Here is a 22,943-nt window from a genome sequence, read left to right on the forward strand (position 1 = left end):
ATACTTTTTAACTCATACAGCTGGAAATAATAAATTGATTTAGTAGTGTTATGGATGTACATAGGTTACACATAATATCTTCATATTATTATGTATAATTTATGAAATAACTTGAAATATATAAATGAAATAACCATTGATCCCAGTTTTTTTTTTTTTTTTTCTATTCCCTGTTTAGTTAATATATGTATCAAAATATAGGAACTCCCTGATTTACGTAAAGGTTGCATTCCATGGAACGCTACGTAAGTTGGAATTTCCCCCATTCTTGTGCAGCAGGGATGGGATACACTTAAATAGAAAGGGTGCAAGAATATTTGCTGATGCTATCGAGGCAGTGTTAGTTGGGTCGGAAAACTGCTAGCTTGGGGGGATACAAGGACTAATAGATTAACAGTAGCCACTGGCAGAGGTGAAAGTGATTCTTGCACTGCTTCTATTGGAATGAGCAGCAGCCTGGAAAACAAGATGCAGGATATTTCAGAGACTGCTGGGAATCATTGCAGTCCATGTAAACACATGGGTTGTGTTAGGGTAGCTAAGAATAGGAACAGGTGCATGTATACTTGCGAGTACACCAATGCTAGGAGTTTGGTAAATAAATTTGATGAATTTGAGGTGTTGCTCAAAACATCAAAGGCAGTTATTGTTGGGATATCAGAGACATGGTGTCACACAGATATAAAAAATACAGAACTGGAATTTGGGGAGTACAATGAGTACAGTAAGAATAGACAGGATAGGAGGGGAGGAGGGGTTATGCTATTAGTTAAGAAACACATAAAATCCAAGGAAGTGAAGCCAGTCGACATCGCTGGACTGTGCAGTGTTCAGTCAGTTTGGTGTGATCTAAGCATTGGGAGATCAAAATTGAAAGTAGGAGTGTGCTATAGGCCTAATGACTCTGATGAGTATAATAAGAAACTGTACAGGGAAATAGTGGGCCAGTAAATCAGAGAGTCTTATAATTGGGGGATTTTAATTTCCCAGATATTGACTGGAATTTGTAGGTTGGTCACTCACACACTAGCAAGGCTTTTGTGGATTTATTGGATGATTGTTTTCTACATCAGCATGTTCGGGAGACAACTAGAGGGAGTAATACTCTTGATTTGATTATCAGTAGTGATTCTTCATGCATTAAGAATCTGCAGATAAAGGAACCACTAAGTGGCACTGATCACAGTGTGCTGAAGTGGAATTTACTCAAAGGTAACATCAGGGGTAAAGGGAAGGGTTTTTGCTTTCGTAAAGGTGAAAACGATGGACTGAGACAGTATTTAAATTCTATACAGTGGGATCCAACTGATGATGTTACCAACAGCAAATTCAAAATGAGAAGCTTTCAAAGAACTTATCTTGGAAGCTACTAGGCTTTACATACTAAGAAATATTGTGTAAGGTTTAGGCCTAAATGGATGTCAGATGAACTAATGAGACATATGGCAGAGAAGAAAAATGCATGGGATACATATAAATTAAAACGTGACACAGAAGCTTATGATAGATATAAGTTGATCTGTAACTAATTTACAAAGGAGGTTAGGGAGGTGAAGGCAGATTACGAGAAATCTTTGGGAAAGGATGCAAAGAAAAACAGCAAAGAGTTCTTTACTTATGTAAACTCTAGAAGGAAGGGGATGAATCAGATTGGTGCACTGGATATTGATGGTTCAACAGTTGAGGATCCTGCTCAGGTGGCTAACAAACTAAACGATTATTTTGTATCTACATTCACACATGAGGAGTTATTCAGGAAGGGGAATGCCAGAGGTGAAGTAAACTCTGGCAGTGAGTTAGATGATTTTGTAATAACTGAGAGGAAAGTGGAGGAGAAATTGAGGATAAACATTAAATAAGGCACCCTGGGTAGATGGGATCTATCCAGTTATATTAAACGAGGCAGCAAAGGAAATAAGCAAACCCTTAACCATAATTATGAGAGCTTCTTTGGACTCATGGAAGGTACCCGTGGACTGGAGATGTGCAAATGTGACCCCAATTCACAAAGGAGGATCAAAGTCTGACACAAGTAATTATAGACCTGTGAGTTTAACTTCTGTTCCAGGAAAATTAATGGAGGCACTGGTTAAAGAAGCACTACAGGATCATCTAGGCAAGACTTCAGTTATAGCTTGGACACAGCATGGTTTTGTTAAGGGGAAGTCTTGCCTGACCAATTTGATTGGATATTATGATGCAATCACAAAAGAACTGGATGCAGGGAATAACTTTGATATTATATATTTGGATCTTAGAAAGGCTTTTGATTCTGTTGCACATGGAAGACTGCTGCACAAATTGGAGCAGTGTGGCATTGGAGGCAAATTGCTGCTATGGATGGTTGAGGGGGAGAAGATAGAGAGTGGTAATCAGTGGACACTGCTCATCGTGGACTAATGTTATTAGTGGAGTTCAGTGTTGGGCCATTATTGTTTTTAGGCGCCTCCGTAGCCAGGTGGGAAGGAGCAGCAGTGCGTAGCACACGCTTCTTGATCTAGATCAGGGTTCGAGCCCGTCACCACTAAATACGAAGGATGCGGAAAGGTCAGGGAATGATCACCGCATATCCCGGAGGAATATGGCCTTAGTTGCTAATGCTCCTAAAAACCAAATAACTAACTATTATTGTTTTCTGTATTTATAAATGATATTGATAATGGTATATCAAGCTTAATGTCCAAGTTTGCAGACAATACAAAGGTTGGCAGGGTTGTTAAGGACACTACTGACGCGATGCTGCTGCAACAGGATCTGGAAAGGTTGAGCAAATGGGATGAGAGGTGGCAAAGAAGTTTAACATTGACAAATGTAAAGTACTACATATGGGAAACAGTAACCCCTGAGCAACGTATCAACTCTGTGGTACTACACCTACAGTGGTAGAGAATGAAAAGGACCTTTTTTTTTTTTTTTTTTTTTGGTAGTTGTTGGCGCATCTGCTTCTGTGGCCATAATGCACCTCCCAAGGTTTATGCAGTACTTTGATCCAAGCCCGAGGCGGGATTCGAACCCGCGACCTTTGGGTTGCCAGGAAAAGGACTTGGGGGTAATTGTGCAGGCAGATATGAAGTTCTCTGAGCAGTGTAGACGGGCTGCAAAAGTAGCTTACGGTGTCTTGTCAATGATATACAGGAATTTTTCTAGCAGGGTTAAGGAGGTGATTATTCTCTTGTATAAGGCAATGGTCAGGCCACACCTTAAGTACTGTATACAGGTGTGGAGGCCTCATTTCAAGAATTATGTAGAGCTGCTGGAACGAGTACAGAGAAGGGCAACAAGATTGGTGAATGGAACAAAGGGTTGCTCTTACGAAGAAAGGCTTAAGTCTTGCGAATTAGTGTCTGGAGACTAGGCACCAGTTAGGTGATCTGATAGAGGTGTATAAAGTCTTGAATGGTTTGAGCATGCTCAATGCCGATGAGATTCTTCCTCTTGCTCAGAATGAGAGGGCATAAATTCAAATTGAGGAAAGACAGATGTAGGAAAGATGTGCGGAAGTTTGCCTTTAGCCAGCGGGTAGAACTGGTTGGTGGAACAGATTTCCATCCCTTGTTGTGGAAGTTGATAGCTTAAATTAATTTAAGGCTCAGCTGGACAGGTATTTGGAACGAACAGAAGGGTGATATGGAAGTGTTTTTTTTTTTTTTTTTTTTGGCTGGTGCTGCATATGCTTGCTTTCTTGCATCATATGTCCTCGCTAATGCTAAAGCAGTCTCAACTATGCTCACTGAATTGATTGAATCAAAAAATAAATGCTTGATGAACATGTAAATAGAATTATTTATTGTATTTATTCAATTTTTTATCACATGCATAGGAAAAATTATAATTAAAATGTGCAATTTAAAAAAAATTTAAAATTATAAAATTACATAAAAAGAGAGGAGACAGGCATAACGGCAGTAAGTTTTACCTCTCGTGCATAGTTTCCAGAATCGTCATCTTCCGCTGATAAGTACGCTACTGCAGAGGTTGAGTGCTGTGGAGATTTAGAAAGGGTTAGCCCCTGAACCTTGTGAAAGAACATATTAATGGATGACTGGACGGTGGCTTTTTTCTTTTCCTCATAAATTTCTTTGTATCAAGTAAGCATATCATTCACCCCTCCTAACTTTTAAGAATCGTTCTCTGTCAGGATCCATCTTCTCAAACCTTGCCACAACCGATGCAATTTCACGAAATGCCATTGCCATCTCTCTGGTGATTAAGCGTCTCGGCTCCTCATTTGGTTCATCTTGAGCTTCGTCAGCATTTTCTTCTTTCACTATCACTGCCTGTAAGTCAATAAGTTCTTCCTTAGATAATTCCTTCTCTTCTTCCTCTATTAACTCCTTCCCCGTCTTTGGCATAAACCTCCAACTGAAGTAGCTTTGCAACCTTTACATCTGTAAGCTCTTCGTATGATTCATCTTTTTCAAATCCTTCGAAGCCTTTTACGTGCTGTGTACATAGTTTCTTCCATGCACCATTTAAACAACTTTTAATAATTTCCGCCAAGGCCTTATTAATGTTTAAGATGGCATGGTAAATATTATAAGATTTCCAAAAGTCTCTTAACGTAAAATTTTTCTCATCATCAACTGAAGACAATGCCTGAGCAAATGTTGTGCGTAAATAGTATGCTTTTAATTCGAAATAACACCCTGATCCACAGGTTGGATGAGTGAAGTCGTGTTTGGCAGTAGAAATATTACTCTCACGTTTGAATTAAAATCATCTAGATGTGTAGGACGTCCCGGAGCATTACCTAATAAAAGCAAAATTTTGAAAGGAATGTTGTTGTCTTTGCAATATTTTTCAACCTCAGGAATGAAGCAGCATTTAAACCAATCCTCAAAGAGAGATAGTTATCCATGCTCTCTGGTTCAATCGAAAATGCACGGATAGGGTGGCTTTATTGATTCCCTTAAATGCATGAGGATTTCCAGAATGGTAACGAGCAATGGTATTAATCTGTAATCACCCGCTGCATTAGCCCCAAGCAAGAGCGTGTGTGGCCCTATCTCGCAATGTGACCACCGAAACCACCTCCATTGAGTACAAAGGAGGTGGTATAATAATTTCAAACGATTCTAAAGAAATTTCACTTAAATTCTGCTATGAATGCTCGGCACACACACACACAATATTTTTTTGTTTAATAAAAGTTTTTATGCATTGAGTTTGCTGTGTTATTTGTCTTTCTTGCTTGAAGGTAGTTGTGTTCTACAATGGTGTGCAAAATTTAAGGACCAGTCAGGTTTTCACCTGTTGCTTCTCATAGGAGTGGCCTGGATATGGGAAAAGCATACCAAAGGAACCTCATGAGGTACAGAAATGATGAAGGAAACAAAACGCTAATAGAGGGACTTTATTAAAATATGGCAACACAGCACTGGCTGCCATGATACAGATGCATCACTGCCAAAGATGGAACAAACGTAAGAGGTGGTCCTCACTGCCCCTAATGTCGATGCAGGCTTTGCACCACCTGTCCTTACTTAGAACAATGTTGTTGATAAGTTCGTGCGGTAACATCGTTCAATCCTCTGTCAGCGCCATCTTCAGCTGGTGAACATTTTCTAGTGGGTGTGGACGTGCCGCTGGGCGTCTCCCCAGAGTGTCCCATATGTGTTCGATGGGGTTTAGATCGGGGGAAATGGGCAGGCCAATCCATACGAATAATGTCCTCACCTTCCAAAAGCATATCAACAGCTGCAGTGCGATGGGGCGTGGTGTTATCATCCATAAACACGAACTCGGGGGCCAATGGCATCTTGGAACAGACACACGTGGGGAAGGATTACCTCAGTACAGTAGCGTGCACTGGTTACAGTACCACTTTCCAGTATCTGGAGTTATGTACGTCCATCCAAGATAACGCCTCTCCAGATGAGAACACCTCGACCGCCATATCGATCCCTTTCAGTGATGTTTGCCGGGTGTGCCAAACTCTCGCCAGATTAGCTGACATCCAGAATCGCTGCTGAGACTTAATCTACTCTCATCAGTAAAGAGTACCTTAAGTAAAGATTTTGTGGTTGTAACCTTTAGAAATAGCGTTGGTCCTTAAGTTTTGCACACCAGTGTAGTTCTTAAAAAAAAAAAAAAAAAAAGAGAGAGATTTTTAAAAAGCAGACTTACTGCAATATACAGAAATCACTAAAAACAAACTTTATTACAACAAGTGAATACATCACATGTGACAGCTGGAATGATAGATTCCATATACTTGCAGATTAATTGTGGCATCTATTTTCACACTGCTTTGGACTATGTAGATATGTTAAGAAGGAAAAAATCATTGAGAAATAGTCATTAAATAATGTTAAGTAGCATTCATTAAATATTGATGTCATACATAATGTGTTCATTCAGATATTCAGTTATGCATTCAGTTTTGCTTAAAAAAGTGTTCAAAATCATCCTTTGCAACTAGTAGCATAGTAATTTTTTTAGCACATGTTGAGTGTTTAACCAGTTTCTGTAGTAATCAAAAAATCTTTTAGTGTGTACTCTGACATCGAGTCATTTTTCTACTTAACTGTACAGCTTCTTTTTTAATAGTATTGCCAATACTTTTTTACTATTGCTAATATTCAATATCTGACAGTTACAATCTTTTATTGACTAATAATTTAATATCTGAAATCAAAAACAATTAAAACAATTTATTTAACCAAGATCTACTTTCAAAATTTCTAGAAGGACCTTGTAGCTGCAACCAGCAGTCTTTCAGATCATCTAAGGACATATGAAAGAGAGGTAATTTTTAACTAGCCTCTTTTAGTGCAAAAAATTTTGAATTTGCCTAAGTTTACTTATTGTGCTTGTAACTACTTGTTGGACTACTGCAGTATTTGAGAATTGAACCATCATGAGTGTAAACTTGTTATAAATAGTGATAAACAGTTTGAAAATTATTGTTCATGTACTTTTCTTAAATCCGGTAATAAATTCAGTATTTTTCTATAAATATTTGTATATTTATAGAAAAAATAAACTAAGTAGTACATAAATTAGTGCCATTAATATTATAATTAAATTAGCACCAGTGGCGGCTCGTGACTGGCGAGGGTGCTGCGTCTTAACATTACATTAAATTGCCTTGGTTATAAGACATGTAGACATACACAGTAATAATAATAAGCAAATGTAAAATACTACAAAACATTAACTAGAAATTTGCCATTAACAGACTTGAACTTTTATTTAAAAACAAAATCCGTTCTTTGGTTTTTATTTGTTGAAAATAGATTAATAACTTTTTCATTCAAGTTTGGTGCACTGTTGACCAAGCTTTTCTCTATTGAAAGCCATGCTTGAGCATTTAGCCTTTCCTGATTCATAGTGCTCCTTTAAAAGGTTTTTATTCTTTTTAGTGTCAAATGGCAGAGTTCGGGCTCTGAAATGGTCATCGGAATGGTCAAAAGAACTTTTGAGTTTTGTAAGTTCACCAAGAACTTCAACTAGATTATTTTCTGAGATAAATTTCAGCATGTCAGTTAATTTGCAATATTGTGTAAATCACGTCTGCTATAGAAAACTTGTAATTCCATAAGAAGTTTTTCTCTTTCAATCATGGGATATGCCTCAGTAGTCTCCCATACCTCTTTCATTGGCATTTTCGTACGAAAAATAACAAAGCTCTCCTTGTTGAACAATTTAGCAGCAATTAATTGCTTTGTAAAAGAATATCTCTCACCTGTGTCAACACTTATATAGTTGCATACTTCCTTCATTTCAGTCATGAGTGTTTTTGAAGGATTATCACAGTCCAGTGAATTCCTGATTTTTAGAATGACATTCTTCAAGTTTCCTATATATTTATGTATTTTAACTGTCTCAGTTTCTCGAGATTGCATTTGATTATAAATAACTTCCACGTGAGGCATTATCTGATGGAAAAGTTCTAACCAGAACTCGAATTTTTCATTACTCAAGATGTGCAAAATTCCAGTTGCTTCTGAAATCGTCTTATCTGCGTTTGCTGTTGCTTGTAGTTCCTCCTTGCACTTTTTTAAGGATTCAAAATTTTCATAAACGCTGTTCATGATGTGTATATTGAAGTTCCATCTTGTAGGGGAATGTTGGGCAAAACGGCTGTCCATATGCTTTCTGAGAACAGAGAGATGCTATGGTGACCTCGAGAAAATTGTTGGTATTGACATGAGGTTCAAAAAGAATATTCTTGAATCTCGGGTGCTACTTGCTCCATTTCTCATCATCAGATTGGTGAGCATAGCAGTGAATAGTGTGTGCATTTTTGCACACTTCTTTTATTTTAGCCTGAACTCCCCCTTTCTTGCCTTTCATCACACTTGCACCATCAAATGTCTGAGCAACCAGTTTTTGAGTATTTCCTTCGAGGATTGTGTCTAACTGATCTAGAATGCACTTCATTTATTTTGCTTACTGGCTGCACAGGAACGCATGCTACTGGTCTGACTGCTGCCAGGCTTAAGAAAACTTGGGATTTACCTGCCTAATGCAAAATTAGCCAGAGAAAATATGTTTCAGTCCTAAATTTGGAGGTATTATTGTTTGCTTCGGGTATTATTGTATCACAAGATATTTTGTGTATTTCCAAATAACATTTAAAACTAAAAATGAGATATCTCGGGATAATCCATGAAGGGGTTAATAAAAATATTCGTTGCGTTGCACTGTTCTTCAAAAATCTCATGTAACTCCATTCACTGTATATCTAGATTTAAATAGTTGGGGGTGCCGCAGTGCCTATTGACGAGCCGCCCCTGATTAGCACTATAATAATCGAGATAATTCCTTATAAATAAACTTGTACAAATTTAGGATATTTATGAATGTGGTAGCAAGATGTTCAGTTGTAATAAGAATTATAAATCGTGCAATAAAATGCTTATAATTGTGATTAAAATCATATACAATATAAATAATAAACGTTCAAATTTAAAAATTAAGTCAACTGATTGAAAGTATTAACAAATAACATTTTTAACAGTTACCAACAGCTGGATAATATTCAAAACTTTTAATTCAGAATTTGTAGATCAATATAAACAGTTTGTCATGCACAATGAATCACATGACATTGCTATTTCTGTGTATTGGACAAGATTTTGCAGTTCCGGTAAACTCTAATTTTTTATTTATATTTAACTGTTTTATTGACTTAATTGTTATATTGAATTATTTTCTGGAAGTAGCTTTATAGTCCTAATCAAGCTCCTTGTTTTATTTTGAATTTAGATAGCAATTTTGAAAGTTAATACTTAGTCCATAGATTTTACCGTTCGTAACTTGCCCCATTGTTATACAATACGGAATAGCATAACGTATATCCCGAACTTGATAGCGTGAGGCAGTGGTTTTCAACTAGGGTGCCACAACAACATTCCAGGGGGTGCCATGTAATTTGGGTTTAAGTTACTTAAACTTTTTTTTTTTTTTTTGAAATTTATGTATTTATTTCATTATAAAAACGTCTACGGTATCCATTCTACCGTATCTTTTTAAATTTGGGTGATCTATAATTGATGTTTATTTGGTACCTCTATATAAAGAATAAAATTATTATATAAGTATATATAATTTGTATTATGAATTGTAAGTTTGTTTATAATTATATTATTTTAATAACTATAATATAACATATATATTTTTAATACATACACACACACACACACACACACACACACACACACACACACACACACACACACACACACACACACACACACACACACACACACACAGAATCGGATTATTAAAAGGTCAAAAACCTTTTAATAAATGCATTAGGTATTTCTTTTGACCTAGGCGTGTCATGAAAAAATTGCTGGGACATTAAAGGTGCTGTGAACAAAGAAAGTTTGGGAATCTCTGGCGTAAGGTTTAACGTAAGCTAGATAATGAAATACGTAGCACTGTATTAGAAATCTGTTAGTATTATCAATTAATTTATTAATTGATAATACTAACAGTATTATCAATTAATAAATTAATTGATAATTAATTAGTAAAATTTATTAATCTTATTAAATTTCATTGTTAATTAAATTGTACTTAAATGGAATGACCCAGACCAGAGCAGCAAAGCAATGAGCACAAAGTAGCAGTAGTACTGTGGCTGGGCAGAGAACCGAAGGGGCAATTCTCCAATGCATCACAGTCTAAAAATATGTGCAAAATGTGAAATGTTTGCAGATCTTTCTAGGACAGAACATGATCCAGCCAAGGAGGACGTCTTTGCATGTGTGCTAGGTGTAGGGTAGATGTCCTCGAAGAAATTAATATGAGGGGCCCCATTAAGCTCAGCTGCCCAACTCAATGCCAGAGATCACTCCTGTGCATCAGGCAATGCAGCGGTAATCTCCAAGGCAGAATGCGCTTGTCCCACAGGAGCTGGTTATTGTCGGTGACTATTGTCAGGGAATTGCGGAATATATTATGCAAAAAGGATGGGTGGACCAAGACCAGGGTATGTCTGCAAGGGGCAAAAGTTGATGAAGTTTAGAGCAGATATCATCTTTTAAGGGCAAAAAAGGTGATATTGTTGTACACATTGAAACTAATGACCTTAAGAGTAAGAGATCTGCAGATTTACTCAACAGGTCAGTGTTGAAAAAAAGTCGCGAGTTAGGGTTGAATGCAAAAGTGTCTGCAATTCTGCCCAGATATGGTGAGAGCCTTGTCGATCAATTTGGCCCTGGAGAGATTGTGCAAGGCTCAAGGGGTAGAATTTTTGACGTGAATAATGTCTATGTTGGGGGTACCCTATGGTGCTCAGGCTGTCGTGAAAAGTCTAACTGCTGTTATATCTCTGAAACTAATAGACAAAAGTATAAACAATTTATACTTATTTTGTCGGGTATGTAATGCTGTTGAAGAATATGCAAGAAAAAAATTTGGAATTTTGATATTTAATATAATTTTTTTTGAAAAAACTATTTTGGTCACATTTTGGTCATTTGCCGTTGCTCCTTGGTGACTTTCACTCTCAAAAGCAGTGACGCAACAAGTACAATGCATGTGCCCCCAAGAAAACTCAATTGTACGCAACAAGTGTCATGACGCAACAAGTTGCATACAATTGAGCAGAAAAATTGTTGCCCTTTGAGAGCTCTACAAGGATATACACTTGTGTTCAAAGAAAGTGCATCACCTAGGAATTTCACATTTCTAACCCTTTTTCACGATGGTATGTTACATTAATGACTAGCATCACAAATAGAAATATAAAGAAAAGATATTTATTAATAGATATTGAAGATATTTATTAATATTAACTAAAACTCTGGAATATTTTCAGGTGCTCTGAAAATATTCCAAAATGAGCATTTTTAATATTTATACAACAGTTTTGGTTAATAACAATTTTCAAGTTGACATCACTTGGCACCTTCAAACGTTTCTTGTGCAAATGTTTAAGGCAGCACACAGCCCATGTGTGCATTTTGTCATGCCTTCTGTAGCCAGTCTAAGGTGCCAAAGAATGTAGGAGCCGTTCTAGGACACCAGAAGAACATGTTTATTTTTAATTGCTAATTTAATCATATCATTTTAATGGCCAGTTAACTTAATTTGCAATTGCTGAAAGAATTGAAATAGGTCATGAAACATTTGGAGTTGTAATTTAATAGCATTACAAATTCTTTTAAATTATTTTCCCCCAGAGCTCAGAAAAGCACCTTTTTATAAATACATTTCCATCTATACCTGTTTTCTAAAACATTAATTGAAGAAATCAAGTAACACACTTTTTAAATAATAACTATAAAAAATATATTTTTTTAAGGGTTTCCCTCTTGATACTGATCCTGAGAGTGTACTGACAACAACTTTGAGAGAGCTTGCTGCTGCTCTTGATGAGGTAAAATATTTCAAGTTTCTCAAAGATTAACATCTTCAGAATCTGTTGTTTAATGTTTAGTTTAAACAGGTTGAATATCAAATTTTGCATACTTGTATATTAGCATTGGCATTAGCATTAGTAGAGGCTTATGATGCAAGAAAGCAAGCTTATGCAGCATCAGCCAAAAAAAAAAAAAAAAAAAACACTCCCATTTCACCCCTCCGTTCGTTCGAAATACCTGTCCAGCTGAGCCTTAAATTTATTTAGGCTATCAACTTCCACAACAAGGGATGGAAGTATCCCCTGGCTAAAGGCAAATTTCTGCACATCTATCTTACATCTGTCTTTCCTCAATTTGAATTTATGCCCTCTCAGGTGATTATTCTGAGCAAGAGGAAGAATCCCATTGGCATTGAGCATGCTCAAACCATTCAAGGCTTTATACACATCTATCAGATCACCTCACCAGTGCCTAGTCTCAAGACACTGTAATTTGCAAAACTTAAGCCTTTCTTCGTAAGAGCAACCCTTTGTTCCATTCACTAATCCTGTTGCCCTTCTCTGTACTTGTTCCAGGAGCTCTACATTCTTCTTGAAATGAGGCCTCCACACTTGTGTACAGTACTCAAGATGTGGCCTGACCATTGCCTTACACAAGGGAATAATCACCTCCTTATCCCTGCTAGAAAAATTCCTGTATATCATTGACAAGACATCATGAGCTACTCTTGCAGCCCGTCTGCACTGCTCAGAGAACTTCATATCTGTCTGCACAATACTCCCAGGTCCTTTTCATTCTCTACCACTGTCAGTGTAGTACCACAGAGTTGATACATTGCTCTGGGGTTACTGTTTCCCATATGTAGTACTTTACATTTGTCAATGTTAAACTTCATTTGCCACCTCTCAGCCCATCTGCTCAACCTTTCCAGATCCTGTTGCAGCAGCATAGTGTCAGTAGTGTCCTTAACAACCCTGCCAACCTTTGTATCATCTGCAAACTTGGACATTAAGCTTGATATACCATCACATATATATCATTTATAAATACAGAAACCAACAATTGATCCAACACTGAACACTGAGGAACTCCACTAATAGCATCAGTCCACGATGAGCAGTGTCCATTGATTACCACTCTGTCTTCTCCCACTCAACCATCCCTTTATCCATAGCAGCAATTTGCCTCCAGTGCTACATGGGGTCCATGGTTTTTTTTTAATAACATACACGTATAAGTTATAAATCCAGTTTAATGTAAGAATACAAATATATACTAACAGTAGCTTTCGAGACACGTGTCTCTTCATCAACTGACATTTAAATACAAAAATACAACAGATAAGTGCAATGAGCTGAGTGAGGCACGTTAATCATGTCATTGTTGTTGCACGGACGTGCGCTGCTTTCTACTCCACTGATCATCTAGCATTAAAACGGTTGTCTCTAGGATGGGGTGTAGATGTATGCCTTTTTGGCGATTTATTGCCTTTGGATTGTTTACTATGTTGAGTGACTCTAGCCATAGGCGGTGGCGAAAGTGTCGTGAGTGGTCTACTATTTCAAAGTCACGTTTGGGGTCAAGATTGTGGTTGGTGGCCCAAAAATGTTCTGCGACCGCGGACTGGTCAGTTTTGGCAAGCCGGATTGCTCTGTCGTGTTCCGTAAGGCGATCTTGGAGACGCCTTGATGTTTCTCCTATGTAGCAACTGCTACAGTCTCTACAGGTGATGCGATATACTACATTGCTGCGTAAGACAGGTGTGACCGGGGTCTTCACACTGGAGACAAGTGAACGTAGGTTCCTGCAGGGTAATTGCACACATTCGATGTTGTAATTTCTAAGGACCTTCGAGATCCGTCCTGATACGCCTGGATAATAAGGAATGTAGGCGGACGATATATATCGACTTGGTTCGGTGGTCTTGGGTTGGATGCGAGTTCTTCTGCCTGTAATAGGCATCTGTTTAGCACATGGGATGGATAACCACATTTGGTTAGGTGCACCTTCACACAGGAGATCTCGTTACACCTAATTGTATCAGTGATGGAATGGCTCCAAGCCCTGGAGAATAGGGTGCGGGCAGTGCTATTGAGATGGCTTGGTGCGTGGACGGATCTGTAGTTAGTGAATTGACCGCACCACATAGGTTTGCGGTATACTGAAGTCTCTAGATGTGGGCCTACGCGATGCACTAGAGACAACCTAGAGACAACCGTTTTAATACTAGATGATCAGTGGAGTAGAAAGCAGCGCACGTCCATGCAACAACAATGGCGCATGATTAATGTGCCTGACTCAGCTCATTGCACTTATCCGTTGTATTTTTGTATTTAAATGTCAGTTGATGAAGAGACACGCGTCTCGAAAGCTACTGTTAGTATATATTTGTATTCATACATTAAACTGGATTTATAACTTATACGTGCATGTTATTAAAAAAAATATCAAAGTTATTCCCTGCATCCAGTCCTTTTGTGACTGCATCACAGTATCCAATCAAATTGGTCAGGCAAGACTTTCCCTTAACAAAACCATGCTGTGTCTGAGCTATAACTGAAGTCTTGTCTAGATGATCCTGCAGTGCTTCTTTAACCAGTGCCTCCATTAATTTTCCTGGAATAGAAGTTAAACTCACAGGTCTATAATTACTTGTGTCAGCCTTTGATCCTCCTTTGTGAATTGGAGTCACATTTGCACATCTCCAGTCTATGGGTACCTCCCCTGAGTCCAAAGAAGTTCTCATAATTATGGCTAAGGGTTTGCCTACTTCCTTTGCTGCCTCCTTTAATATAACTGGATAGATCCCATGAATCCCAGGTGCCTTTTTTATGTTTATCTTCAACAATTTCTCCTCCACTTTCCTCTCAGTTATTACAAAATCGTCTAGCTCACTGCCAGAGTTTACTTCACCTCTGGCATTCCCCTTCCTGAATAACTCCTCATGTGTGAATGTAGATGCAAAATACTCGTTTAGTTTGTTAGCCACCTGAGCAGGATCATCAACAGTTGACCCATCGATATCAAGTGGACCAATCTGATTCATCCCCTTCCTTCTAGAGTTTACATAGGTAAAGAACTCTTTTCTGTTTTTCTTTGCATCCTTTGCCAAGGATTTCTCATAATGTGCCTTTATCTGCCTAATATCCTTTGTGACTTGGTTACAGACCAGCTTTTATCTATCATAGGCTTCCATGTCACCCATTAATTTATATGTATCCTATGCATTTTTCTTCTCTGCCATATGTCTCGTTAGTTCATCTGACATCCATTTAGGCCTAAACCTTGAACAGTATTTCTTAGTTGCTATGTAAAGCCTAGTAGCTTCCAAGATAAGTTCTTTGAATGCTTCCCATATTGAATTTGCTGTTGGTAACATCATCAGTTGGTCCCACTGTATAGATTTTAAATACTGTCTCAGACCATCATAGTCGCCTTTACGAAAGCAAAAACCCTTTCCTTTACCCCTGATGGTAGTTACCTCTTTGAGTAATCCCACTTCAGCACACTGTGATCACTGCCACCTAGTGGTTCCTTTATCACAGATTCTTAATGCATGAAGAATTACTACTGATAATCAGATCAAGAGTATTACTCCCTCTAGTTGCCTCCTGAACATGCTGATGTAGAAAACAATCTTACAATAAATCCACAAAAGATTTGCTAGTGTGTGAGTGACAAACCCACAAATTCCAGTCAATATCTGGGAAATTAAAATCCCCCATTATAGAGAATTTAAATTTCATTTATGTATTTTAACAAAATATCATGCTTATGAGCTCATAGTGCATGAGTAGGTACATGTGTTTATCTAATTTAGCACATGATTTAGAATAAAAACATTCAAAGTTTTAAATATCACTGTTTGATATATTTAATAGTTAGTACAGTAATTTATGGAAGGAAAGAAATTTTGCAGCCTATCATAGAATTTTTTGCTTCTGTAACTCTTTAGCTATTTCCTCATTCTTTCCTGTTTTTCATCTTTCCAATATAAATGTGAATGATTCCATTAGAACAACAGGAACAACACTAATTAATTTAACAAAATACTGTGAATCCTGTGAAGTTGGCCATCCCTGTAAGCCAGCTTCAGTTTTAAGGAACTGGTAAAATTGTATTAATTTTTATGTGATAAATCCTCTAACAATGATACCTGTATTATGTATCATGGCCACCTTCTTGCATTCCATTAATGTTTTAACCTTTCTTTGTTGGTCACACAAAGAAAGGTACAAGGGACAAATTGGTTGTAGGAGAGGGTTTTCATTTGTACAGACTGGGAAAAAGGGGTGTTTTTTTTTTTTTTTTTTTTTAATGTGTGTGTGTGTACCTGTCTATATAAATGAAACCCTTCCACTCAGTCTCTTGTACTTGATAAGTACTCTTTTCATACTATTTTTTCAGTTTGAGCTCAAAGTACCAAGTGAAGTAACATTTTTCAGGACAACTGATCATTTTAAAAATCTTAATTAAAAAAATGAAAATAAAAATTTAAAGAAGTTTTAAAATAAGGAAGAACAAGCAGTTATTTTATTTCAAATTGCTTTATTCTTTGTGGTATGTCGGTTTTCAAAAAGATATATAATGTCAGATAGTGTACAAAGTATATAATGTTGCTCACTCATGCAGCTTTTTTTTATTTTTTTTAATCTGCCAATGTGTGGGTATTCCAGGAAGTTGTACTTTGTAAGAAGTGTATTTCACTTGATGGTTTGGATCTTTATCTTGTTGTCTCTTTGAAAAGAAGGATATTTGGGATTTTCCAAGGTAATAGCAAATCATTTTTTCTCCAAGGGTCTATGCTTCTTGGTTCACACTGCTGTTTAAATTAATGTTAATAGTGAAATAAAAAATGTGCCATGTACACAAAATGAAAAGTTAAAAATAAAAAAAGAATTTTTGAATTTGGTAAACAAAATTATTAGCCCACCAACAATTGCTGAACAGTTTGATGTGGCAAAGTCAAGAAACATTAACAAGAACAGGATTGTGATTTTGAACTGCAGAGCTCAACAAAGAGAAATGAAAATTATACAAAACACACAGTGAATCTGTCTATATAGTGATTATGTATGCTAAACAGTGAATCTGTTCAGCATACTTTTTCTGAAATTTTTACAGAAATTTTTAATAGTGAACATTGCAGTTACTAGGTCAATGTATCAAACAGCAGTAAAGAAGTTGGACAAATGCTTCATATTGAAAAAATTTAGGCAAGTAATGGATGGCTAGAATCATTAAGGAAAAACAAATTCCTTTCTGTTTATACAGCAGAATGTTAGTTAAATCTACTACAAAATGTATTGAGTGTATACTCACTCTTCTGAAAACCAATTTAGTGCAATCAGTGCAAACAAAGCAGGCAGTAGCTTATTATCCTCTGATATTGGTGGTGTAGCTGCACTAGAACCATGATCTCGGGGAGGGGCCTAAAAGGAAAAGTAAAAAAAAATGAAAGTTACATAAAAAATAAATAAATTACATTGCACAAGAGCCTAAGTTTGTGATGATATGGTACTGGAAACAGCTATTTTATTGATAGGTTCCTAAAAAAGGTAGTTCAGAAATGAGACAAATGTAAAGGTCGGAAATTTGCAAAAGAAAGATTAATTCTAGTACTTTTATGCTGTAGTGATTGACAATGTCAGACATCTCATATATTCAAGGAACAGATTATGAATACAAAACACCTTTTATTTGGTACTCTAATAAGAAGGCATGGATGACTACAACAGCATTTGAAGAATGGCTTACAACTACGAACTGTCAGATGAAGAAAGAAAACCAGAAGAGTCTTGCTTGTTGATAATGCTACCAGTTGTCATGAAACATGAGTAATAGCTGATGTAATGAAATTCCTTCCACTGACTGAAATCGAAATTGCAGCCACTAGATAAGGAGATAATATGATCTGTTAAAGCCTATTTCCACAGGAAGATACTACAGCATCTTGTATTCAATGGCAGAAAACTGCAGTGCAAAATGTGAATTTAAGAAATCAGTACAGGCAACCCCTTACAACATGGTACTTCTACAACACTGTTTCATTCTAACACAACTGATAAATTGTGGCAATCCTCATACAACATGGTACTTATATAACATGGTTTCACTCTAACATGGTTAGAGAATTGCAACAAACCTTGCATAACACGGTATTTTTGAGCTTTTGTGCAGGGAAAACCCTGCTATTATGTTGGATCTAATTTTTCAACATTTCCATTCTTTTTTGCAAAGTCCTGCTGTTGATTTGCTAGTTGTTATGCAGAAAAATTTATTGGGAAATCCCTGTGTTAGGTTCTGTGCTATTGAACTTATGCTTGTTTGAGACCATAAAAAATTGTGACTTCGAAGCGTGCAGTTTGTGACTTTTAAAGTTTTTGTAAGGTTATTTTGGTTTTTATTTGATCGTTTATAAAGTTTTCCAGTTATGTATTACTAAACTTTGTTCTTAAGAAGAAGTGTTTTGGAATAATTTATTTGCTGTGAATTAAATTCCAGCTCTAAATTATGTTTAAGGAAAGTAAAAAAAAGCACTGCTCAAAAGAAACTTTCTTTCTCTAGAATCAAAGATACAAATTTTGGATCCTCTTATTAAAAAAGAGGAAAAGGTATCATACGTTGCAAAAAGTATGATAACTTTATTTACTGCAAACATGACAGCTTGTCCCCGAGCGCCAATAATTGAGAAAATGGAAAAAGCACTCAGTATTTGGATTGACAATAGCAATAAATAACAGATCCCATTAGACGACACTGTGATTAAACAAACTAAAATTTTTTAACCATTTCAAAGAAAAGGGAGAATCTTCTGTTAACCCAGAGTTTGTTGCAAGTAAAAGTTGAGCTATTTAAAAGCCACTTCTCATTACTTAACATAAGAATTCAAGGGGAAAGTGCATCAGCTGATAATGAGCTGCCAAGAAGTATGCAGAGGAATTTCAAAATTTGTTGAAAAGTATGGATACATACCACAACACATCAAGTTTTCAATGCCGATATGACACATCTTTGGTGAAAAAAATGCCCAACAGAACGTTTATTTCAAAAAAAGAGAAAACTGCACCAGGTTTTAAGCATCGTGTAACAAAAGATCATGTAACATTGCTTATGTGCAGTAATGCATCAGGAAATTACATGATAAAACCAATGCTTTTATCATGTTTTTATGGTCATGACCTCCAGAAATCTGCTTTAGAAAAATATCAACAAAGGCATTCAAAATTGATTCTTATAATGGAACATATGATAATGATGAAAGAATAAAATGAAAAAATATTGTGGACACGTATTTTGCATCCCTTAGGAATAAACGGAGGTATTGTGAAAATATTGTAATGTGAACCCAATAACACGTTTTTTTGGTAATTCGTTCCAAGACCTTGGAAGCTGAAATTTTCACTATATAACTAAGCTATTTATCTCTCTAAAAGGTAATTTTTATCATGGAAATTGCACTACTCTTTCATCATTATCATATGTTCCATTATAAAAATCAATTTTGATTGCCTTTGTTGATATTTTTCTAAAGTGCATTTCTTGGCTTTCGAAAAAAACCCTCTGGCTTTTCACTTAGTGCAATCAGTTATAAATAGGTAGTAAACTCGATTTTACTGCATTTGCGATAATCTCGATAACTGGAATTGTGGGAGGGTTGCGATATTATGGTGAAATGTGTTTCCCTTTCACTGAAATCTTCAATCATATAAAAAACATAAATAAATTTTCAGAATCTTTTCTTTATTCCTATTTATTTATTACAATGGTAAAGGGAAAGCGACCAGCTGAAAGTGCAAGTGGTGGCAGTGCTAGGAAATTAAAAAAAAATTGATTTAGAAAAGAAAATGAAAATGTTTTAAATACGAAGTAGGACAAAGTTTGTTATCTATTGCACGGGAATTAGGTCTTGCTGCTTCAACAGTGAATGCTATTTTAAAGGACAGTGCACATATAAAAGAACATGTTAAAGGACCAATTCATTATGTACAAGTTAGTGCAAATGCATCATATTAGTACATAGCCAATTCTAGATTAGCAAATTATTTGCAAAGGCGGCATCATTTAAGTCATATCTCATATTGTGAATACCTTCACGACGAGTTGCAATGACATTGCACTACTATTATCTCATATTGTGAAGGTATTCACAATATATATATATCTATAGAGATATAGAGAGAGTCTCTATATATCTCTCTCTGTATATCTATAGAGATATAGCAAAAATATAGACTGCAAAAATAAACTATTTGAATTCTACAAGGCTTTCCCATCTGAAGATTTTCCGCTAATAAAAGAAATGCCATGAAAATGGCTACTTTTTTCGGATCAAGTATGTTTGCAAGCAGTTTTTTTTTGCTTGTAAAATCAAATAAATATTTAAAAAGAAACAGAATAACAGATGAGCATTTTTCTTTCTTTTTTTATGAAAACCCCAAACACGAGAGGTATTAGAACCTACAGTACTGTGCATGGGTTGGAGGTTGAGAAAATGAAAGAAGATATTTCTTGACATTAGACTTGAACTTTGTCATTTTCAGGAAATACGTATGAAGGAAGGTTGTTCCAGAAAATGAGGAAGATGAAAAGTTGGTTCTATGAGTTTGAAGTTGGACAGTAAATGGACATTGGTTGGTGGCAGCACGTGTTCTGGCTGTTTTGTACAGAGAGTGGGAATTCTAGAAGAAAATTCAGAAGAACAGTGTAATAGAAAAGGCATGCAGCAGAAACAGTACGTCTATGAGACAGTAAGTGGAGAGACTCTATTCGAGAGGAGTCATTAATTAACCTAACTGCCCTCTTCTGAATGGAATCTAGAAACCTAAGAGAGGTTTTGGGGGCACCGCCCTAGATGTGGGAACAATATTCCATGGTAGGGCGGATTTACAATTTGTACAGAGTGAACAGCTGTTTGGAAGAAAAGTAAAGCTGAGAGCGAAAGAGAAAACCAAGTTTTTTAGATGCAGAAGAAGCAATATTTGTAATGTGCTTGTGCAAAGAGAGATTAGAATTCAGGGTAATCCCCAAAAGAGATATATCAACTTGCCTAGAAATCGGAGTGTCACCAAAGATAAGCATAGGAGCAGAAGAATCTTTTTGCGAGATATAAGACAGGACTGAGTTTTAGAAGGAGATCGGCATTTAAGGAATTGGTAGTGGATATTCGAGACGTTGAAGCTGATTGAGCAGGGTGAGGTTTCTCAAACTGGAAAGTGGAATGCAATGTGCTATCATCAGCAAAACTATGGATAGGATTTCCGATCAATGGAAGGTCATTAATATATAAGAGGAAAAGAGTGGGGAGAAAGAAATGAACCTTGGGGGACACCAGCATTAGTGGAGAAGTTAGAAGACAGAGAGCCATCTACCAGCACCCTCCATGAGTGGTCAGAGAGAAAACTGAATAACTAATTACAAAGAACAGTTGGCAAACCATAAGATGGAAACTTCTTTAGAAGATATTTATGCCAAACACGATCAAAAGCCTTTCAGATGTCAAGAGCAACTGCTTGTGTTTCACTGAACTTTTCTATTGAATTTATTCATAAATTGGTAACATAGGCCAGAATATCACCTGTGGATCGACACTGATAGAATCCATACTGACGATTGTTGATCAGACGGAAGATTTCTAGGTAGTTTAAGAGTTGACGGTTAAGTGATTTCTCCATTAATTTAGAAAGAGTAGAAGTAATTGGATGGGAGGGATTTGTCACCCTTTTTAGGAACTGGCTGGATATGAACAAATTTCCAAACAGAAGGAAAAACACCTTTGGAATAAGAAAGTGAATAAAGGTAGCATAGAACAGGAGTAAGTTCAGGAGTGCAGGTTTTGAGAACAAGTGGAGAAATACCATCAGAATATAATCTTCATTTTGTATTGAGATTGGCGTCACAAATTTGCAACCAAATTTTGAACAGTTATTTAAAAATATCCAGTCTCAATCATCTCATTAAATGTTAAGTTTTGTCCAGTAAATGTTATTTTGTATTGTACTTGATAAAATTTTCGAATATTTCAATTTTATGTTTATCATTATATTTATTTATTCACCTTAATATTGAAAAGCAGTGATCCTTTTCATGTTGTAAATTTTCTAAAATGAGCATTTAATAGCAAAAGTAAAGTATTTTTTTAAACAAAAGTGAAGTATTTCAAACAGAAACAAAAGTAAAGTATTTAAAAAAACTCAACAAAAGTAAGTCATTTTTATAATTTTAATAAAATCTAAAAAATAAATCGCTGACATAGATTTGTTGCACATAAAAGTGCTGGAAATTTGCATTTTTTTATATATAGCTTGAAATGAAAAAACGGTAACATGAAAATTAGAATCTTCCTTTTACGAGTAACAAGATATAGAATATGTGACAATTTTTTCTCAAATCACTCTGTGTGGCTTGTGAAACAAATGTAACTTTGAATACGGCCCCCGTACGGGAAAAGCTTGGACACCACTGGTCTAGGGTATCAACCCTCGTCTGTAGTTTCTGGAACATTTGCCTTGTAGTGTCTCTTCTTCAGCTTCTAGAGCACCTGCCTTAGAAGCTGCAGAAGAGATTAGTACTACAGAAGAAGGAAAGACAAATCCCTGAAATGTATGGTCTAGTTAAATTTGTTAAATTACAATAACAATGCATTGTAGTATGCTTATTCATAAAAAAAAATAAAAAAAAAGGTATTAGAGGAAGGTGATTCAATGGTGTTAAGTAAGCGAGGAAAGACAGCTTATTCTGGCTAGAGTTAAAGGAAACAGATTTGCATGGAAGAAAATAGTGTTGGAAGACTGATTGTCCAGGACAGACTGATACATCAGTCTTAATGAACTTTACACCCACTGGGTATAAAAAATTTGTATAATGATGATGCTTCTTAAAGTTGTAGGAACACAAAAGTTCAGTAGTATTCCATCTGGGAGAAATACTGGACAGATTTATTAGTTTAGAGGATATTATCTTCCCTCTGGACTGTTAGTAGGAGGTAATACTACTGACATTGTTCATCTGTTTGTTCTCTTCAGTAGAAAATTTGGAACACTGTTTCCGAATTAAAGTAGTAGTTCCATGAAATATTGTGGCTAGTTCAGTGATATATTGAACATTTCTATTTGTATATTCCAG

The 22,943-nt window shown here is 36.2% G+C and overlaps 1 protein-coding gene across 1 annotated transcript in view; it reads left to right on the plus strand.

The window, feature by feature from the left end:
• LOC150080676 (DCC-interacting protein 13-alpha-like) overlaps positions 1 to 22,943 on the plus strand; it is a gene marked incomplete in the record, with an annotated part of 341,505 nt that overhangs the window by 70,000 nt on the left and 248,562 nt on the right. Inside the window, 2 exon segments of the mRNA XM_090381733.1 lie at positions 6,688 to 6,747; positions 11,762 to 11,836. Coding sequence (XP_090237859.1) covers positions 6,688 to 6,747; positions 11,762 to 11,836 — 135 coding nt within the window.

Source organism: Mastigoproctus giganteus, chromosome 9, assembly GCF_048544385.1.
Source record: "Mastigoproctus giganteus isolate SK-2022 chromosome 9, ASM4854438v1, whole genome shotgun sequence".
Classification (NCBI taxonomy): Eukaryota; Metazoa; Arthropoda; class Arachnida; order Uropygi; family Thelyphonidae; genus Mastigoproctus; species Mastigoproctus giganteus.